The following is a 22,586-nucleotide window of genomic DNA, read 5'->3' as shown; positions in this document are numbered from 1 at the left end:
GGGTCCGGGCAGCTCATGGTGAGTGTGTTTCCCAATTTTATTTCTTATTAAATATTCTGGTTTCCTGTGGCGCTGCTTTGTTCTTGCAGTAATTTGCATCATGTCAAGATCAGCTGAGCCAGGTTTACGTAACCTTTCATTTATAGTAGTTTTAGTTGCACCATATAAGGAAGATATTCTGCTTTTCGAATTTTATGTGTTTTGCATATCAGATCACAGGTTTGATTAAAACTATTCAAATCAGTCACAGCTGATGACTGATAACTTTTTCTAAACACTTCAAATTTTTCTTGGAACCCAGCTTTGGTTACTGATGTTGTCAGGCTCTGACGGCGCCCTGACCGGTGGACCTGCCAGTGTGTATATTTGTGTGCGTGTGTATGTGTCTCTCCGCTCTTATGTGTTAGGAGGTAACCTAGCAACAGGCTACCTCCGACCCGGAAGTGCTGTCGCCCGGAGCTGCCGCACCTGCAATCAATCCACCGGCTGTTGCCAATCTACTACCACCTTCGGCAGGGCTACTTGATGGTGTGGCTGAGCGACAGACAGCGCTGGAGTATTGCACTAAGCCTGGTAGTGTTTTCGAGCCGCTAGCGTGTCTGAGCTACGTACTCATTCTGCTGTCGTGTGTGTGTTCACCCAGGGATTGACGGAGGATTCACGGACACAAAGGAAGCACTCACTACCACGCACGGGCTTACACGGAAGGAAGGACGCACTATCACCATTGTTGCACATTTGAACTGTTGTCACCTTGCTGCACTGTAAATAAACGCACTGTCTTTATTTCTGAGCTCCGCGCCTGAGTCCACTCTTTAACAGATGTTTGCATATGTTTGCACTCAGGAAGGTCACCTTTCGACCCATGGACCGAAACACTTTCACCTTTGTGAGTTAGAACAAAGATTTTCAATGCAAATCAGAATATTTTCCATATAAATGTGTTCCCAGCTGTACTCCTGCCGCACCCTGTCTATTACCGTCAGCTGGCAATGGGTTTGCATGTAGATCACAGGATTTAAACATTGCACGACAACTAAAAAGAGTCTTGGAAAAAGCTGCACAGGAAATGGCATCTCACTCATTTAGAAGATCATCATTTAACCAGGAAAAATAATCCCTCCAAGTGACTTTGTGGGTCCTGAATAATCTGGCCCCATCTTATCCTAATGACCTTACAGTGCCGTATGACAAATAGAGCACTTCGCTCTCAGACTGCTGGTTCACATGTGATTGCTCCATACAATGGGAAGCAGAGCCTTCAGCTTTCAATTCAGTTGAGTTTGAATACATTTTATTTATACAGCGCCAAATCACAACAGCAGTCGTCTCAAGGCAATTTATATTGTAAAGTAGATCCTATGGTAAAAAGAGAAAATCCCAAGAATCATATGACCCCCTATGAGCAAGCACATTGGCGACAGTGGGAAGGAAAAACTCCCTTTTAACAGGAAGAAACCTCTGGAGGAGCCAGGCTCAGGGAGGGGCGGGGCCATCTGCTGCGACCGGTTGGGGTGAGAGAAGGAAGACAGGATAAAGACATGCTGTGGAAGAGAGACAGAGGTTAATAACACCTAATATTGCAGCTTATCTAAGGGAGGATTCAGGGTCTCGTGATCCAACCGTGGGTGTGTTTGGTGAAGGGGGATGTGGGCACATCATGGCCGGCGTGTCCCTGATTTCATTTCTGGTGAAATATTCTGGTTTCCTGTAAGGCTCTGCTCCTTTGTTCTTCAGGTAATTTGCATCATGTTAAAGTGAGCAGAGCCAAGTTTATGTAACCTTTCATTTAGTGCTGTTAACTCTATGTTTGGTCTGCAAAGGAAAATGTTCTCATTGTTGTGTTTTACATGTTTTTAAAATAAATTACAGCTTTAATCCAAACAGTGTAAACAGAGTCCTCCTCACTGGAATCCAGATATTCTAACATGCTGCTCTGCTTCAGGCTGAGCAGCACAGGATACGGTTGCAACACACATGAAATTTCATTTCGTTTCTTAATTTCGTGTTGTCCCTCAATACTGTTCTCTCCTCTGTGTGGTCTCAGACAGTCCTCGTATTCGATTTGCTTCACTCCTGCCCTGTTATGTGATTGTCATGCTTAACATGTGAGTTTCCAACAATAGAAGATGAGTCTTCAGTTCAAGCCTGACATCCTGGATTCTGGGTTTTAATGGTGAAAGGAAATAGAATAGAATAGAATAGAATTCAACTTTATTGTCATTGCACATGCACAGGTACAGGGCAATGAAATGCCGTTTGCATCCATCCAGAAGTTCTTTAGTGATATAGATATATTACAATATATATTAGCAATAATATAGATATGTGAGTATATTACAGAAATGGGTCTATTATGGTATGTTATAATGTACACGGTATGAAGTATGTTATGAATATGGGATTCATGTGGGTTTAGAGCTCTGGGTAGCTCCCCAACTGGGTCTAGAGAGTATTTTAAATTCAGGGAATTTAAAATAGAAAGTAGCTCGTCCACAGAAGGACTGGTAGCTCCCCTTACGATAAGGGTTCAGATCGCGCGAACAGGTGTGAAATGTGTGTGTTTAGTTACTTTGTTTGTTTGCTTGTTTTAATCAATTTTAAATCATGCTTTTTATTTGTTTTTGTTTCTAATGTCTCTGTAAAGCACTTTGAATCACCTTGTTGTTGAATTGTGCTATACAAATAAATTTGCCTTGCCTTGCCTTGCCTATAACTATAAGTATGTACAGGCTGTAGTGAGTACAGGCTATGAACAGGATATAAATATGAAATAAAAAACTATACAGAAATCTGAGATATACAGCTATACAGAAATGTGAACTATGCAGGTTATAAACAGTTGTAGGATTAAAAATTATCGTATGTACAGAATGATTATTTACACAGAGCTATACAGTAGTGCAGTTAAGATCAGTGAGATATGTGGATAGTTTCTACAGAGGCTATATAAAGTGCTAGTGGTTGTGAGTGGTGGTTCAGTCCATGTTATTATTGTGTTTGAGGGTACAGTTGTCCATTGTGGGTGTGTGTATGTCCAGTCCATGAGTTTAACGTGGGTCAGATGTCAGGAGGCAGAGTTCAGGAGTCTGACAGCTGTGGGGAAGAAGCTGTTCCGGTACCTGGTGGTCTTAGTCCGGAGGCTCCTGTAGCGCCTCCCAGAGGGCAGGAGGGTGAAGAGTCCATGTGATGCTGGGAGCAGTTGGTCGTCCAGGTGAGATCCTCGGAGATGTGGACTCCCAGGAACTTGAAGCTACTCACACGCTCCACAGCCGTCCCCTTAATGTGGATGGGTGGATGTGGGTCAGCATTCCTCCTGTAGTCCACGATGAGCTCCTTGGTCTTCTCGGTGTTAAGCAGCAGGTTGTTTCTGTCGGACCACTCAGCCAGACGATCCACCTCCTCCCTGTAGGCGGCCTCATCGTTGTCACTGATGAGGCCAATCACCGTGGTGTCATCTGCAAACTTAATGATGGTGTTGGAACCATCAGCAGGTCTGCAGTTGTGGGTGAAGAGGGAGTAGAGGAAAGGGCTCATCACACAGCCTTGTGGTACACCGGTGTTCATCGTGATTGTAGATGAGCAGCGGTTATCCAGCCGGACATGTTGGGGGCGGTTCAATTCAATTCAATTCAATTTTATTTATATAGCGCCAAATCACAACATAAGTCGCCTCAAGGCGCTTCATAGATACAGAGAAAAAAACCCAACAATCATATGACCCCCTATGAGCAGCACTTTGGCAACAGTGGGAAGGAAAAACTCCCTTTTAACAGGAAGAAACCTCCGGCAGAACCAGGCTCAGGGAGGGGCGGGGCCATCTGCTGTGATTGGTTGGGGTGACAGAAGGAAGACAGGATAAAGACATGCTGTGGAAGAGAGACAGAGGTTAATAACAGATATGATTCAATGCAGAGAGGTCTGTTAATACATAGTGAGTGAGAAAGGTGACTGGAAAGGAAAAACTCAATGCATCATGGGAATCCCCGGCAGCCTACGTCTATTGCAGCATAACTAAGGGAGGATTCAGGGTCACCTGGTCCAGCCCTAACTATATGCTTTAGCAAAAAGGAAAGTTTGAAGCCTAATCTTGAAAGTAGAGATAGTGTCTGTCTCCCGAATCCAAACTGGAAGCTGGTTCCACAGAAGAGGGGCCTGAAAACTGAAGGCTCTCCCTCCCATTCTACTTTTAAATACTCTAGGAACAACAAGTAGGCCTGCAGAGCGAGAGCGGAGCGCTCTAATAGGGTGATATGGTACTACAAGGTCATTAAGATAAGATGGGGCCTGATTATTTAAGACCTTGTATGTGAGGAGCAGGATTTTGAATTCAATTCTGGATTTAACAGGAAGCCAATGAAGGGAAGCCAAAACAGGAGAAATCTGCTCTCTCTTTCTAGTCCCTGTCAGGACTCTTGCTGCAGCATTTTGGATCAGCTGAAGGCTTTTCAGGGAGTTTTTAGGACTTCCTGATAATAATGAATTACAGTCGCCCAGCCTGGAAGTAATAAATGCATGAACTAGTTTTTCAGTGTCACTCTGAGACAGGATATTTCTAACTTTAGAGATGTTGCGCAAATGGAAGAAAGCAGTCTTACATATTTGTTTAATATGTGCGTTGAAGGACATGTCCTGGTCAAAAATGACTCCAAGGTTCCTCACAGTGTTACTGGAGGCCAAGGTAATGCCATCCAGAGTAAGAATCTGCTTAGATACCATATTTCTAAGATTTTCAGGGTCGAGTACAATAACCTCAGTTTGATCTGAATTAAGAAGCAGAAAGTTAGCGGCCATCCAGGTCTTTATGTCTTTAAGACATTCCTGCAGTTTAACTCATTGGTGTATGTTATCTGGCTTCATGGACAGATAGAGCTGGTGTCATCTGCATAGCAGTGTAAATGTATGCTATGTCTTCTAATGATGCTGCCTAAGGGAAGCATGTATAATGTAAACAGAATTGGTCCTAGCACTGAACCCTGTGGAACTCCATAATTAACCTCAGTGTGTGAAGAGGACTCTCCATTTACATGCACAAACTGGAGTCTATTAGATAGATATGATACAAACCACTGCAGTGCAGTACCTGTAATACCTACAGCATGTTCTAATCGCTCTAATAGGATATTATGGTCGACAGTATCGAACGCTGCACTGAGGTCTAGCAGGACAAGCACAGAGATGAGTCCACTGTCAGAGGCCATAAGAAGATCATTTGTAACCTTCACTAAAGCTGTTTCTGTGCTGTGATGAGCTCTGAAACCTGACTGAAACTCTTCAAATAAACCTCTGCAGATGATCTGTTAGCTGTTTGACAACTACTCTTTCAAGGATGTTTGATATGAAAGGAAGGTTGGAGATTGGCCTATAATTAGCTAAGACTGCTGGGTCTAGAGATGCTTTTTGAGTAAAGGTGTAACTACAGCCAGCTTGAAGGCCTGTGGTACATAGCTGATTATTAGAGATAGGTTGATCATATTTAAGATCGAAGAATTAATTAATGGCAGGACTTCTTTGAGCAGTTTTGTAGGAATGGGGTCTAAAAGACAGGTTGATGGTTTGGAGGAAGTAATTATTGAAGTTAACTCAGAAAGATCAATTGGAGAAAAAGAGTCTAACTTAACATCAATGGTACTAAGAGTAGCTGTAGATAATATTACATCTGTGGGATGATTACTGGTAATTTTTTCTCTAATGATAAAAATTTTATTTGTGAAGAAGTTCATGAAGTCATTACTAGTTAACGTTAAAGGGATGGTTGGTCAGGAAGTCCAGAAATGGCATCTTACTAATTTAGATGATCATCATTTATCCTGGAAAAATAATCACTCCAAGTGACTCTATTAAAAAAGGCTCTCAGTAAAGCTAGAACATTTCACTATTCATCACTGATTTTTAAGAAAATAAGAACAAACTTGAGTTGGGATGGGTCCCGGTATCAGTTCTGACATAAACGGTAGTAACCAGACCGAAAAGCAGCGCACATTTCGGTGCTTTTTTCCCCCCTGAGATGTCAGACACTTTAGATTCTAGCCAATCATTTTACCTTTGTGAGCGTAGTAGGCGGGCCCAGGTACGTCCGTTCTTTTAGAGCAGAGCTACAGATTAAAAATGCCCAAGGCGAAGCGGTCAAAGTCCTGCTATACTTCACAGCAAAAGATGCAAACTCAGCAGCAACAAGTGCTTTAAGCTGATACTGTGATACTGTCAAAGGAGGTAACACCTCGAATCCAATGAAACACCTGGTGACGCATAGCATTTTTTTTAAAAGCCGAGAAATGCGCCGTATTTGATAGCTTGCTGCCAGACCTCACACCGAGCACATCTACTGCGGGTGTGGTGCCTGTTATCTGACCCGGAGTTAGCAACATCCCCCAAAAACCCGAAGAGGAGAGTCCTGGCCCCTAGCCCTGCCAGTGTAGCAGAAATGATGAGGATGATGATGCAGCAGCAGCCGTTCTTCTCTGCGTGAGTAGCTTCATGTTGTTCGTGTGTAATTTACGTTGAGTAGGCTAACCACGTTATTACATTAATGCATGTAAGGTGAACGAGCAAACATCATCATAGCTACATGCGGCTGTCCTCTTGTTTGATGGCAGATACTCCCTTCACCCTGGCCAAAAAGGCTAAAATGACCAAAGAAAAAGTGGGAAACAGCTGAAGAGGTTTTTGGACAAAGTTTGTGTTCTCCATTCTTTAAGCACCGGCACCGTTTCAAAAGTACCAGTTTGGCACTGGTATCGGATAAAACCTAAACGATACCCATCCCTAAACTTGAGTCTGTAGCCAGGATGACAAACAGAGCTCCAAACATTCCTTTAATCTCAGCTATTAACGAATTCATGAATTTCTTCACAAATAAAATCTTAACTATTAGAGTGAAAAAAATACTGATACCAATACTGATGACCATGAACTTTTACTACAGAGATCAGAGCATGCAGTAGGTATTAAAGTTTCTGCACCGCAGTGACTTCAGTGATGTCTGTCTAACAGACTCCAATTTGCCTTCTTCACATTCTCAGGTTAATAATGGAGTTCCTCAGGGTTCCACGCTGGGACCAGTTCTGTTTATATTTTAAATGCTTCTTCAAGGTATCGTTACAAGGCATCGCATACTTCTTGGGTATGCAGATCAACCTAGCTCTTTGTAGCCAATTAAATTGCAGGAATGTCTTTAAGACAACACTGAGTCAGGAGTCAGAACAGACTCTACCTGCTGAGGAGACTGAGATCTTTTGGAGTGCAGGGGGAACTCCTGAAGACCTTTTTAGACTCTCTGGTGCTGTCGGCCATCTTCTATGTTGTTGTTTGTTGGAACAGCAGCTTATCTACAGCTGAGAGGAAGCGGGTGGATAAGCTCTGTCCCAGGATGTTCCTCGACCCAGTTCAGGTAGTAGGAGACAGAAGAACTCTTAGACTATGTCTCCCTCTCCATGCATGAAGCAGATTAACTGAAAAGCCTTCAGTTAATCCAAAATGCTGTATTTCTCCTGTATTGGCTTCCCTTCATTGGCTCCCTGTTAAATCCAGAATTGAATGTAAAATCCTGCTCCTCACATACAAGGTCTTAAATAATCAGGCCCCATCTTATCTTAATGACCTTGTGGTACCATATCACCCTATTAGAGCACTTCGCTCTCGCTCTGCAGGCCTACTTGTTGTTCCTGGAGTGTTTGGTCCCAACTATATGCTTTAGCAAAAAGGAAAGTTAAAAGTAGAGATAGTGTACAATGGTGCAGCTGCCATACAATGGCATGTTGTGTTGTTCAGGAACTTTCAACAGTTCTTCACACAGTCACAGTCAATGGAAACCTCTCTTTAAACACTTACAATATAATACTGTTGACTCAGCATCACAAACACTGTCTCGTTTGTGGTCTCTGACCAGAGAGACATGTGGAGATGTTCCATGTAAATATGAATATTTTCCATACAAATATATTCCTGCTGTGTTCCTGCTGCACCCTGTTTTACATGTTGTTTATTCACATCCTGGTTTTTTCTTTTTCTCATACTTTTTCCATTCCAAACATCCAACATCCTGCACGTGAGAAGGAGGATACTCTGCTTTTCCATTGGCTGTGCTTTGCATGTACATCACAGGTGTTACTGAAACAGAGTGAATCCAGCAGCTCTGTGTTTGATCCTCCATCAGCTCTTCACTGTAATCCAGATCTCCTAACATGATGCTCTGCTCCGGACTCAGCAGCACACTGTGTGAGTACAACACACTGATCATCCTTTATTTATACATGAAATCAGCTGCACATGTTCAGTCTAATCCTTTTCTAGCTTTCCACTGTGCTGTACTGTGACATGCTTTTCTTTCTGCTTTATTGGATCAGTTCATCTAACATCCTAAATACATGTTTGCATCACCTCAGCAGGACAGTTAGGCTTCACAGAGTCCTGAGAGCAATTCATGGCTGATCATTTACTTTGAAGAGTTGAAGTCAAACTGTCAACACAAATAAGTTTATTGACAAAAGTTGGAAAGATGAAGAGAATAAATGTGTCATTGAAATCTGCTGTTTAGAAAGAGTTTCCAAAGAATCCAGGTGTGAATGAAAGCAGCAGCTTTCTCCTGTTTGCTTTTCATTTCTGTTTCATGTTTTGAGGTGAATTCAACTTGATATCAAACACACAGTCTGACACTGAGCTTTCTTTCTGTCTCTTTCAGTGCTGGCAGCAACCTGTTCACTCATCACTTCAGGTAAATGCTGTTTTACTGCTTCTTATATTCTGGTCACAAAGAGCCTTTCTGTGAACTTTCTCATTATTAGAGCTCACCTCTTCTTCTTCTGTCTGTAACTACTAAATATTGTATTTGTGTGATCTAAAATCTAAACTCTATCCTTCACACACACCTTTTTAAAATCTTATTTCTGTTCCCAGTGAAAATGAAATGAACCCTGTCTGGTGGCTGCTGGGCGGGTGGGGGGGGTTCTGGATGTTGTGGGGCTCCTTGTTGACATGTGAGGAAATCAGGGATAGAGGCTTTGGATTGCAATCCTTTAAATCAATTTTGATTTAAAGCAGACCTTCTCAAAGTGTGGGGTCCGCCCCCTAGGAGGGGGCACAGAGCCATTGCAGGGGGGTATGAAAAGGGGGGGGGGGATACAAAACGCTTGGACACTGCTAGCACGGGGCGGCCACAGAAACGCAAAGCAGGAGATGAAGCATCGCTGAATAAGTTTCCAAACCAACTTCATTCTGAGCCAAAGACGAGAAAATATGGTGAAGCAAATCTGCCCTTTGGCTTCACCTGCACAGGTGCTGAGGTCGGTCTCCCTGCAGAACTGGTTTCCCTGCGTCGGGAGCAGCGCTGGGCTCTTCAAATCACAGACAAACAGGATCCCACATTCTTGATCTTTAGTTCAAACACTTGTTGTAATGACTAACTGCTCCTGACATGTTGGAGATGTTTGCTCTTTATACAGTAAAGTTACAGCAGGATACAAATAGCATCAGGCTGATCCTGCCACGATTTGTTCCCTCGGTTCAAATCACTGACTAACAGGATCCCACAGCTGTTTATGTTTTTGAACCCATTTTGCACAGAGAGACATTTTTTGACAAATGTATTGATGCAATGTTGAATATAGATATATAATAACATGATAGATATTATGTCTCTGCACTCTTTACAAACTGTGATCTTTGTTGTCCACCCTGGAGCTAAATCAGCCAGCAGCTTCAGCAGACAGAGGTTACTGTAAGCTTCGCTGACACTAACCGTGTTTCACATCCATCAGGGAAAACTAAAGTAAGATGAGGGACCAGCTGTAGCTTCACCTTCAGCAAGAAAATGATCAACACATTCCCCATTAATTTATCAGAAATGTACAATTTATTTTTATTTCAGGCTTTATCAGAGCTCAAGTTTCCGTTCCTCCTCCTGTGACCCCCATATCCACAGGGAGAGTGGTCACCTCTAACGGCCTCAGTGTTCATCGCCTGAGCTGTGGTAAGATGGAAAATAGTGTCCAAGAATTCACTGCAGATCAAATTCAGACTCTCAGGCTAAATTCAACAAACTTAACAAGTATTGGATGAACTGTTTATAGTTTACAGCCTTTTTATGCACAGCTGATTATTTCCAGTTTAAATTGTATTTTCCTGATCAACAAACCAACAGTGCATTTATTCTTTAAAAAAGCTCTGAGGATGTTGGACTGTGTATAAAAGTTCAGAAACATTTGATGTAGATTAGAAACAAAAACACTGACTTAAAGTTTCCTCCTTGATCAGAGTTAATGTAATATCCACTGTGGTGGTGTACAGAGGTACAATCCTCATTATTTATGGATCTGCAGCATCTGAGTCTGAAACTGAAGCCTGAAACCTGGATTATTGCATGTTGTGTTGAGTTGTTCCTTTTCTCTCATACTGTGTCTGTATAACAGTGGGTGGAATGATCATTGTGAGGTCAGCTGAGTACAGATGTGGAGGTGAAGTAATCTGCTCTCACGGTGACGCTGTGAACAACGTGAGGAACAGGTGAGCACTGTGGGATGGTAGAAGTGAGCCTTTGATTCAAAAGAAGAAACAAACTAAAACCTGTTGAACAGCTTTACTCAAACTAACAGGAAGTAAATGATCACCTGAAAGTAACTTGTTTCATATCTTTGAGCTGAAAACCAGCTGTTTCTGTCTCCCTGCAGCTGTGATGGAAAAACCGAGTGTGACATAAAGTCAAACATTACTTATGATCCTGGAGTCTGCAAATACCTGGAGACCACCTACGACTGCTTCCCACGTAACGACTCTGTTAAACCTGTGATTAGAAATGACTGATGAACCCAATCTGTACATGAATGATTACAGTTTCTATGGGATCTGTGTCTGTTTCAGGCCAAAGTGTAATATGTGAAGGATCTCAGGCAAACCTTCAGTGTGGTGAGAACACAGCTTCTATGTCTTTGTACGTTTCCTGCAGTAAAAATATCACCATGGTTACAGTTTGACTCTATGAACTCTTCCTCAGATGAAGGACAGGTTATAGTCGTCTCCTGGGCGAATTATGGTCGCCGTGACAAGACCACGTGCTCTCATGGACGTCCTGTCTCTCAGCTCCAAAATGTTCACTGCACCTGGCCAGGAAGCATGAACTATGTAACTACCAGGTACAGATGCTGACTCTGTTTCTTCAGCTCTCCATCTTCTCTCAGATGATGCAGTGAATTTTTGCTGATTCACCTTTGACCTGCGTTCACAGCTGTAATGGGAAAAACAGCTGTACTGTTGAAGCAACGAGCCCAGGCGACCCGTGTGGTGGCACTTATAAGTACCTGGAGGTGTTTTACACTTGTAAGGGTAAGTAACTCAAATAATAAACTTCTAAAGAAAATCTTTTAGGGTCGGTACATTCAGACTTGTTTTTGAAGTGAATGAAAATGAAAATTCTTCATCATTTTTAAAAGATGAACCTTTCTGTGCTGAAAAGAATCAACAGAAAATCATCAGTCACGAAGATTTCGTCAGTTTGTTTTAGATCCTGAGTGAACACCTCGTGATTTAATCATCAAATAAATACAAATATTATAAAATAATGATAAAATAAAAATAAAACCAATCAAAGTGACATTTAAAATTAAAATCAGCTGACATTTAAAAACAGAATTCAAAAAGTGTTTACAAAGTCATTTGAACGAACAAAAGGTACTTTTATTCGTACTTCGTACTTTCGTAATATTTCCTCTGAATGCGAGACGATTGGCAACTCTACTAACTAACCTTATGAATAAAATAAAGTTCACTATCAGTAACATCACAGCACCCACCCAGCTGTATAGAAACCCCGTCATGCTAGCTAGTACGAGTTATTGTAACTGACTGTAAAAAGTCAGCACAGCTAAAATAAACTCCACCTAAACTTGGTTTATATCTGACCCAGATAGACTGCAGGTCATAACTTCTTACCTGAAGTTCAGTTCACCTGACACTCGGACCGGCGGCCTCCTCGGGTCTCTCCTCCTGCCTCCCCTTTCCCTCATCCACCTGCTGGAAGCTCTGCCACAGCCACCACCAAACAACTGAGTTATTTTTACAAATCTGCCAATCCACCAGCTTTCATTGTTTATACTGTTACAACAACAAAAAAAAAAAGAAAAAAACCCCATCGGCCCATAAAAACGAAAAATCACCATCGGGCATACCGGATGGCCAGTCCAGCTCTGATTGTAGGGTAGCAAACATCGTCGGAAAACAGGTTTTCAACACTGCAGGTTACCTGGTGTAATGCTTTACTGAAACATGGTCTGACTCCTATCTAACTATATAAAGAGTAACTGAAGGTTAAGCCAGGCGCTCACACCTCCGCTCTGCTGCGTCTCAGCCACCATCTCTCTGGCAGAAAGGGCGCTAGAGCAGAGCAGGGGAGAGGCGAGCTGGAACAAACCATTTCTTTTGGGGGGGGATTTATACGTTTGTCTTTAGAATATTACGTCTCAACCAAGTACTGTATGGTTTTTCTATTTTTAGTAGTGTGTCACACAAACAGCAAATATTGTCAAAAAAAGTAAGACATCTTTGGGGTGCTTTGATTCCTTTGGGCTATATATGAGCTAAAAACGCCCGTGTTTAAAACTAAGTATGTTCCCTAAAACGGTGACAGAGCTACAGACCCATGACAGCCTTACCCAGTCAGCAAGCAGCTATGACCAGCACTACTTGTGCAGTTAATAAGAGGACAGGTAATGTTTGTCGCATTGTTACGCACAGCACGCTCATTTGTTTCAATTCGTCAGTTGCCACAAGACAACTGACCAACGTGTACATAATAAGCTAATACTCCTGGGTGCTATAGAGTACAGTGTACGCTGTTCACCATACTTCATGGCTTTGCTGCATCAGTCTGCCTCTCTGAGTTAATTTGTGTTTCTCCTACAGCTCTGGACCGCCCAGGTCTGATGCAAGCCAGATCCTTTTATTTAGTAAAAATGGGATTAATAGTTAAACATTATTGTTGAGGGGCACAGACAGGACTCCGCACGCACACAAACATTACAAACACAAGGGCACTTTGGGCACCCATCAGGAAAGGGGGGGTGCTCAAGCCCCTCCCACCCCCCCCCCCCCCCTCTGCACGTGCCTGGTGAAAGGGGACAATCAATCTCGCACAACCGTCCAGCGACCAGAAGCACAGCGTCCCGGCCTTAAATGGGGGGAAGATAATGGCAGCTTAATTGCGAACAGGTGTGTGGGCCAAGGATGGGAGCCCACAGTGAGCTCCGCCCAGGCAGAGCGGTGAGGAGAGAGTGAGAGAGAAACAATACACATGTAGCCTTGCGGGGCCGGCTGGGTAGACACGGGGACGTGACATGTTCACTCCGTCAGCTGTTGAACACCTGCTGCTGATTTAAGAAACACGCCCATGTTAACTGGTGACAGTCACAGTTTAACGTTTTCAGCTGTGTGCGCCCTGTAAAGTAACACCATCAGGATGTTCTACATTTAATGACGCACATCGATGGATTGGTGCAGGCGTATCTCAATAAGTTCTGCTCAAATAACTGGATTATGGATTCCTCATAACCAGGTGTGTTATGAGCAATGTTGTCACAGTTTATTTATAATGTGTTGTTATAAGCTGATTAAAAAACAGAGCCATCCAGTTACTATGTTACAGCGCCACTGTCAGGGTTCCTGGGCCGCTGACCCAGCGTTTTCAGTTTGGTCTTCTGTCAGTGTTTAGTTTTCATGTTGGTTTCCTGTTTTATTGTGTTAGCCTTTTGTCTGTGTGTACTTTGTTCATTTCTACTTCCCAGTTTCTCATTAGTTAGTTCAGCTGTGTTCTTACCGGTTTCTAATCATCCTCATCATCCAGTCGGTTTCCCTGAGTTCCTGGTATTGTTCTCACCTATTCTGCGTGTGGGCTTCCGTGCTGGCTCTTTAACTGGCCAGCATGTCGTGGAGTGGGTGGGAGGTGTCGTCCAACATCGTCCTTCTCTTGGACAACATCCACGTCTCAGACACCACCTTAAGGGAGTCCGGCTCCATCCCCACAACATTACTGGCCTTGCAGATCAGTTTATTTAGTCTGTTAGCATCTGTGAACCTCAACCTGTTGTCCCAGCATGCAAGAGCATAGAGGACAGGACTGGCCACAACAGACTGATAGAAAATCCTGAGCACTGTCCAAAACACACTAAAAGACGCAGAAAATACAGATATCTCTGGCCTTACTGTAGAGTACCCAGTCTAGTTTATTTAATGTGTACTCTGAGGTATTTATAGTCCTTCACCGTGTCCACGTTGACCCCCTGGTTTGAAACACAGGTCGCAGCTTTCCTGGTCCTCCTAAAGTCCACAATCAGGGCTTTTGTCACACTGAGCTGCAGATGATTCTGCTCGCACCATGTGACAGAGGAGTCGACCACAGCCTGGTACTCCATCTCATCACTCTCACTGATGCATCCAACCGCTGCAGAGTCATCAGCAACCTTCTGAAGATGGAGGTCTCTGTGCAGTGGCTGAAGTCTGTGGCGTAGAAAGTGAAGAGGGGAGAGCATGGTCCCTTGTGTTGCCTCTGTGTTCCTGATCACATTGTCAGACACAAAGTGTTGAAGACGCACATATTGTGGTCTTCCTGTCAGGTAATCAACAATCCAGGACACCGCAGAGGCATCTACCTGCATCACTATCAGTTTATCACCCAGGAGGGTCGGCCTGATGGTGTTGAATGCACTGGATAGTCAAAAAACACGACCCTCCCAGTGCTCACCGGTTGGTCCAGGTGGGCGTAGACACGACTGAGCGTGTTTGGTACAGGAAAGAGGGATGACGTCTTCCACAGCACTGGTGCACAGGCCTCGAGGACACCGGGACTCGCCCTGTCTGGTCTTTCAGGCTTTTTTAGTGGAGTCGTTCATTTGTCTCTGAACCTGGTCCTAGGTAAAAGTTACAGGTGGAGCAGGAGTGTCAGGACTTTCACAGTATGCTCAGGTGCAATGAGGAGAAAGAGGGAGAGAGAGTGGTGTGGCTTTGGACTGTAGGCTGACTACAGTTAAGTCAGTCGGGGGGTGAGCGTTAGCTGCAGTGTCAAATCTGTAGAAGAACAAATTCAACCTGTTGGCCCTCAGCTCTGCTTTTGAATGGCGTGAGTCCAGTGACGCTTTTCAGGACTTTTCAAGCTCCTTAGACTACCGTGACCTGGGTGACTGAGAACCTACAAAGACATATCTTCATGCCACTCCAGAGCTTTCTCATGTTGTTCTGCTGGAGTTCCCACTCCAGCTTTCTCCTGCAACTGTCCATAGCCTCTCTGATCGTGCCCTTCAATAAAAACGAAACCCTTTCCACCTCCTCTCTGTGGCCCTCTTTTTATCGTTGAGGAGAGCTGTGATGTTCTTTCACCCACGGCTTGTTATCCGAATAACAATGTATAGTCCGAGCTGAGATAATGGAGTCTGAGCAGATGGTTATGTAATCACTGATACACTCAGTGTCCTGTGGGGCTCACAACGTATCTGCCTGTTGCCTCATAACAAGTTCTCTCTCAGCTGGTAAAACAGACGACATACTGTGTGAAAGTTGGAAGTATAGCATTCAAAGTGATGTAGTGGAAGTCATCCAAGGTGGCTATGAAGGCATAGAGTGCTGAGTCTGTAACCAGGTATCGCAGAAGGAATAATGTCAAATGAACCTCATCAGCTTAAATTCAAATAGACTCAGTAGTGGAACACGGCTAGGTATTTTCTTTGTCTTTTGAGGAATTATTAATCTGATTATCGACCTTCTACCTTTACAATTATTTTGCAGCTCCTTCCTGCCCTGCTGGTTGGACTTGGTTTGGAGGTCGCTGTTTCATCTTTGATAGCAGTCAGAAGAACTGGACTGATGCTAAGGTACATCAGAAATAACAGCAGCTGTATGTGTACATGTTATATGTGGGACATATAAAAAGCTTCCTGCTGTGAGAATCATTCAGTGAAAGAAGACTTGCTTTATATTCATATTCACACACAGTTGGAAGTGCATGAGTAAATACACAGGACTTCTGTTCTTAGCTGATTATTGCTGCGGCGTCACAGCCCTGCACTAACAGCTTCATGCTGATACATGCAGTGCAGTAATGTTCATGCAGTGATGTTCAGAATTCAGAGCAAACATTCCCTCCTCGTGTCTCTTCTATTCATCAGCTCTCTCTTTGCTGCCTTCATCAAACTCACTTTATCTTTGATTTTAAATGCATTCTCACACTTTTCATCTTCTGTGCACCTCATCTTCCTCCTCAGAGTTCCTGTCAGACACTCGGTGGAAATCTGGCCTCATTCCACAGCACAGATGAGTACACCTTCATCAGAAAGCTCATTTACACAGCAGCAGGGTCATATACACGAGCTTGGGTTGGAGGCAACAGAGAGACTGTAAGTGTTTCACAGATAAAGAGGATGAGCTGCAGCTGTTTCTGATATTTCATATGTTTCTCTTCATATTCATCAGTTTGATTCAAAGGTCAACATGTGACAGACTGATTAATCAGGACTTTGTTCCTGGAGACAGATGTTGCTGTTGACTTGACTTTTCTTTTCATTTTTTACCTGCACAAACAAAATGAACCTTCGTTGTGTTCGAGTGGTGTAAGAGGTCTCATGTCTGCACTCTCAGCATAGATGCATCAAAGTACATCAGAACAAACTGAACTTTATTCTTCCAGGAAACTGTGTGGAAGTGGAGTGATGGTTCCCAGTTTGACTTCACAAACTGGGGTAATGGACAACCTGACAACTCTGGAGGAGATCAAGATTGTATGGAGATAAACCGTGGAGGTACAAACTGAAAGTGGGCCTGTTGATGAAATGTGTTTGGTTTTTATATTGACTGAAGTCATGTGATCTTAGGTCTTTATAAGAACTGTGTTTGTTCTTTTTACATTAGAGAAGAAGAAAACATTTACAGCACAGACCTCTGATTTTATTTCTTTGTTTTGATTCTTTACAGGACGAGATTATGTCAACGATGTGGGATGTCGAGGGAACAGCTCTTCTGTTTGTGTCAGAGGTCTGACACATCTGACATGATGATGTCACAGCCTCACTGCTGATGTCACTTCCAGCAGGATGTCAAGCCTCGATGACATCACTGCTGGAGGGTATTGATCAATATGATTTCCTATCACAATAAACATGAATAAATAGATATCCTGAGCAGCAATCAGTCTCACCTGTTTTCCTAATTTCATTCTCACTTTGTGTAATATACTGAAAATAATTTAGTAAAGCCACACACACAGGTTTGTGTAAGTGACACAATATAGAATATAATTTAGAAAATTCAAACAGTCTAGCTGGTTTCACTTCCTAGCTGTAAAAGCACGCTTCTGCAAAAGCATGCAGTTTCCTGTCAGCACTTTTTTGGCACAGAGTGTACTCAGAGTTAGGCCTTTCTCATATGAAGCAATATAATCAGCATATAAACATTTAAGATAATAAATTTAAACCTCAACACCTCCCAGCCCATTGTTTATTCAGTGGGCTGGTTTCACTCATTATGCAAATGTATGTTTATAAGAATGGGGAAACCTGCAGTCAGCTGAGACTGAAGAAGTCACTTGGATGCAGTGGCGGTCCTAGCCTGTTTGGTGCCCTGGGGCCTCCCCACCCCGTCCCCTGTACTCTCTACCCCACCCCACACCCACACATAAAATATATTAAGGATTGTACATTAACATATTTTACTGTAAAAACTGTTATTTTAACAAATAAACAACTGACAATGGCTAATTAACCTCTGGGGTCGACGGACGCGCCGGTGCATCAAAATCACATGACCAATTTAAGACAACACAGCTACAAGATGCAGCGACTCAGAGTCTCCATTTCAACTTGGGTCGAAACTGCGGTCTTCAAACTATACGCCAGTTTTTGAATTGTGTCGATGGGCCACGTAAAACCAGAGTTATGCTAAAAAATACACACAATGTTTTTTTCTGAACAAAACAGTGGTGTTTACAGCGGGAACAACAGTAAAAATGACGTTTTCTACGGACAGCGCTAGCAAACACTCTCCGCTTGCGAGTGAAAATGTCACGACTGGGGCTGCAGCCGTGTGAAGTTCGGAGAAGGAGGACTTTGCAGCACTTACTTGAGAAGCAGGGAGGTTTATTAGAGAAGACAGAACACAAAGTGGGGATGGCAAAACAGAACTGAGGATAACCTAAACTGGGAAAACTAAACTATAGAATGGCAAACCTGAAACACGAGAGGAGAACTGCAGGGAGAGCACATAGTGGAGACACAGAGAGGTTCACGGAGCAACGCAGAAACACAGGGTGACACAGAGGATGAACACAGACGACGCGACGAGGAACAGAGGCAGACACACACTATAAATACACAGAGACACACTGGGAAATCACACACAGGTGGGAGACACAGCTGGGCCTGATTAACCTGACGAGACAGGGGAACACTAACACCAGGGACCAACAGGGGGAGCACAAACCCAGGAACCCAGCATCCAAAACCCCAAAACACAAAACAGCCCATAAATAATAATAATAATAATAATAACATCAATAAATACACTAAACACAAAATCACTGAGTAAGGACTCAGGACCATGACAGAAAAAAGAAAAAGAAATAACACCCCTTCCCTATTTGTGCTAGATTTTAACATGTCAGCCAATCAAAAAAATGATATGGCAACATGTGTCACTTGTTGTTTAGGCAGAAGGGGAAGTTTTTAGGAGTGACACCCGCAACGGAAAGCGGGCGAGCGAAAAAAAGAGAGAGAGCAAGTTTTCATATGTGAGACATTAGTGACGTTTAGCGTGTTTGAAGGCTGTAGTTAGTGTGTTGTGTAGTTATTGTTTTGTATTGTGTGTCAGTGAGACTGCTGAAATTCATATTTGCCCCAAAAAAGCCATAAAAGGCAGATTCCAGTGTAAACGCTGTTCCCACATGGAAAACTGGACTGATGCACCTCCTGCTGTCAGACCTGCAGGGTTTAGGCCTGTGCTGTTATCTTCTGTCTTATACTGAACACAAACTATTTTTTTGGACTGGCACAAATAATTTGTGTGCCTTCTTATTTGATGCAGCACAGCTGATTGTTCTGTAAATAGATTTAAATGGTTATATAAAAAAACGCCTGAGGACATGGCTGCATTTTTAAATGGTAAATGGCCTGTATTTATATAGCGCTTTACTAGTCCCTAAGGACCCCAAAGCGCTCTACATATCCAGTCATCCACCCATTCACACATTTTTAGGTAAATAGTACCATATAACTTTGTTGTTTGCAAAATTTGTGCATATCTTTAGAAGTGTACAATTTCTATTTGCATTTCAAGTTATGAAAATGATTTGTTAAACATGTTTGTGGGTTTTACAGTAAAAAATACAACCTTTTTCTACTCGGATTTTGAATTTTTTTGTCTGAATTTAGATCAATTGTGTATATATAATAATATAATATAATATAATATAGTATGCCAAAATGAAAAAATAACTCAAATTTCAGATATTTGAGGTTGTGCTGAAAATAATGATACCAAACAAGGCAAGAAAAACATATTTTAAAGGTGAAATATAGAGGTAAAATCAAAAGTAGTCAAAAACAGCCAATTATACCCTGGACTCCAGAGGGTGAATATTGTGCTGAACACAGTCCAAAAGATTCAGTAAGCTACATCAGTTTCTACGGTTTACTATCATAGCCAAGTGGCTAACAAACAAAGTTTAGTCTGTTACTGTTACTATTTTTAGAATTTCTTCTTGGACCAACTGTAACCCACATAATTTCCTTAGGGATTAATAAAGTATTCTGATTCTGATTGTTCCAGGATAACCTGCCATTATCCAATCACACATCTGCTTACCTGTATCTTTTGCTCGTTTCCCCTCCTCTTTTTTTCTTGTTTTTCTAAACTGAAGACCTGATGGCTTTAAACTTGTCTTGTCCACCTTCCATTGGTTTTAATTTTGCACCCATCCCCCAACCCGAGGATCACCACAACATAACCTAACCCAGGATTCAAATCAGGAATACATAATGGGCTTGGATTTAAAACATTATGAATGAAATGTGCTCTATTTGGAAGCAGCTGACCCCTCCCCTTTTGACAGGTTGTGTGTGAGACTTTAAATCATCAAAATGTAAATTTTAAATTGTTATTGATCCCTTTACCCCGAGTCCTAAAGTGTATATTTATTTTCTTACTCTTCTTATATTTATTGTTTGTTTACTTGCACTACTGTAACTGGTCGTCTCATCTCTCTATAAACTGGACTGAATGTAGCGGAGATGACAATAGTGTTTACTTTGACTTCACCACAGCAGCGAGCAGGCGCACCGAGGGCTCTCGCGCTCACTTTATAGAATTTAAAAAAAACATTGGTGCAAATCATAACTCTGTATCATAACATCTGGTGGTTTCGTGATTGTTGGTTTGTTTTTATTTTGTTTTATTTTGCGAGTTGGTTATTAGCTGCTGCTCCAGCCAGAGAATCCCCCGTCGCCCCACCCTCTCCTCCCTGTGCCGCAAGCAGCAGGCGCACCTCGCAAACGGAGGGCGCCCTTACACCCAGCAAATGGGCGGCAGAAAACCGACCGGTGCCTATGCCAACTTCAAAATGCGCTGGCTGATGTTGGGGCAGCATGAGTACGAGCAACTTCTTTTTGGAGATGCCCGTGATACCACCCTCACCGCGATGCCGCCCTGGGCAACCGCCCATGTCGCCACTATCAAAAACCGCTACTGCTTGGATGAGTGACAAAGCGACCCACTGAAAACGCTACGTCCAGATGAACAGAATCAACATTTGGGGATCAAGGACGTCATTCCTGTTGGTCTGGACAGACATCAGTTTGCACACATGTGGAACCGTTCAACAGAGGATGTGGTCGCATTAGCCCTGCATTAAGCCCTGACCCACCCTGAACACAACTCTCATTTTAGGATGCTATTTGTTGACTTAAGCTTGGCTTTCATCATGGTGAGCCCAGTTCAGCTGGCTGTAAAGCTTCGTAACCTGGGTTTGTCGACACAGTTGTGCCACTGGATCAGAGACTTTCTCTTCAACAGGCTTTAGGTGGTGAGAATGGGGAGCTGGACATCTTCCACACGGATCCTGAACATGGCCACGCCACAGGGCTGTGTGCTCAACTTGGCTCTTATGCTCTTATGTGATCAGTGAGATGCTGGGGTATAAGTTGAACAGCCACAAGGAGCAATACCCTCAATGGAGAAGGAGAAAGGTGCAACAAAGAAGGTACCTAAGAAGTATAGCAAGCTGTCCATACCTGAGGCCTTGGAAACTGCCAAGCAAAGACTCACAGCCTTGGCTAGATGCTTGAGGAGGTACACCAGAGAGATAGAATGCAGGAGAATAAACGAGCGGTTCTCCACAGAACCAGCCAAGGTGTACTCTCAGTGGCAGGTGAACAATATGAGAACAGCACCACTGAGGCTGGAGACAGAGCAATACTGGAAGAGCATATGGGAGAAGGATGCAACCCATAACGGCAATGCTCAGTGGCTAGAGGATCTGAGGGCAGACCACAGCGACCTCCCTGAACAGGGTCCAGTAACCATCACAGTGGCAGATATCCAAGAAAGGGTCTCCAGTATGAAGAGTTGGACAGCACCAGGGCCCGACATGGTTCCCGCCTACTGGCTGAAGAAGCTGACTGCACTCCACGAGTGCCTGGCAGCACAAATGAACCAGCTGCTAGTTAACGAGAGACACCCGGAATGGCTAACCGAAGGTCGGACGGTCCTGATCCCCAAGGACCCCAAGAAGGGACCGGTCCCCTTCAACTACCGACCAATAACCTGCCTCAGTACTACATGGAAGCTCCTGTCAGGCATCATATCGGCTAAGATGAACAGGCACATGGGTCAATACATGAGCGGGACACAGAAAGGAATTGGCAAGAATACCAGAGGCGCAAAACACCAGCTACTGGTAGACAGAACAATCAGCCGAGACTGCAAGACCAGACTGACCAACCTGTGCACTGCCTGGATTGATTACAAGAAGGCCTATGACTCAATGCCCCACAGCTGGATACTGGAATGCCTAGAATTGTACAACATCAAGGGGACCCTAAGAGCCTTCATCAGGAACTCAATGGGGATGTGGCGTACAACACTAGAGGCCAACTCCAAGCCCATAGCACAAGTTACCATCAAGTGCGGGATCTACCAAGGAGATGCTCTGTCCCCACTGCTGTTCTGCATAGGCCTGAACCCCCTCAGTGAGATCATTAACAAGACTGGCTACGGATACCGACTACGGAACGGAGCAGTTGTCAGCCACCTCCTGTACATGGATGACATCAAGCTGTATGCCAAGAGTGAACGAGACATCGATTCACTGATCCACACTACCAGGCTATACAGCAATGACATTGGAATGTCGTTCGGACTGGAGAAGTGTAGTCGGATGGTATCAAAGAGAGGGAAGGTAGTCAGAACTGAGGGGATTGAACTACCAGAAGGCAACATTGCAGACATAGAGGACAGTTACAAGTACTTGGGGATCCCGCAGGCAAATGGGAACCATGAAGAGGCCGCTAGAAAAGCTGCAACCACCAAGTACCTGCAGAGGGTCAGGCAAGTCCTGAGGAGTCAGC

At 43.5% G+C, this 22,586-nt stretch overlaps 1 protein-coding gene across 1 annotated transcript in view; it reads left to right on the top strand.

The window, feature by feature from the left end:
• Nucleotides 1-358: 358 nt before the first annotated feature.
• The window catches only part of LOC146551345 (L-rhamnose-binding lectin SML-like), a 125,590-nt gene continuing 103,362 nt past the window's right edge, over nt 359-22,586 (top strand). Inside the window, exons 1-13 of the mRNA XM_085260585.1 lie at nt 359-573; nt 8,056-8,217; nt 8,681-8,713; nt 9,866-9,967; nt 10,407-10,500; nt 10,665-10,759; nt 10,855-10,899; nt 10,988-11,126; nt 11,219-11,316; nt 15,763-15,848; nt 16,239-16,370; nt 16,661-16,772; nt 16,945-17,004. Coding sequence (XP_085116711.1) covers nt 8,184-8,217; nt 8,681-8,713; nt 9,866-9,967; nt 10,407-10,500; nt 10,665-10,759; nt 10,855-10,899; nt 10,988-11,126; nt 11,219-11,316; nt 15,763-15,848; nt 16,239-16,370; nt 16,661-16,772; nt 16,945-17,004 — 1,030 coding nt within the window. The 5' untranslated portion in view covers nt 359-573; nt 8,056-8,183. The remainder of the gene's footprint in view (nt 574-8,055; nt 8,218-8,680; nt 8,714-9,865; nt 9,968-10,406; nt 10,501-10,664; nt 10,760-10,854; nt 10,900-10,987; nt 11,127-11,218; nt 11,317-15,762; nt 15,849-16,238; nt 16,371-16,660; nt 16,773-16,944; nt 17,005-22,586) is intronic.

This window comes from Mchenga conophoros, linkage group LG20 (genome assembly GCF_057382185.1).
Source record: "Mchenga conophoros isolate Kocher_MC1m ecotype Shallow Benthic linkage group LG20, M_conophoros_male_GT1.1, whole genome shotgun sequence".
In the NCBI taxonomy this organism is placed as follows: Eukaryota; Metazoa; Chordata; class Actinopteri; order Cichliformes; family Cichlidae; genus Mchenga; species Mchenga conophoros.
The sequence above is the reverse complement of the archived record's forward strand: the minus strand, read 5'-3'. Positions and strand labels throughout refer to the sequence as shown.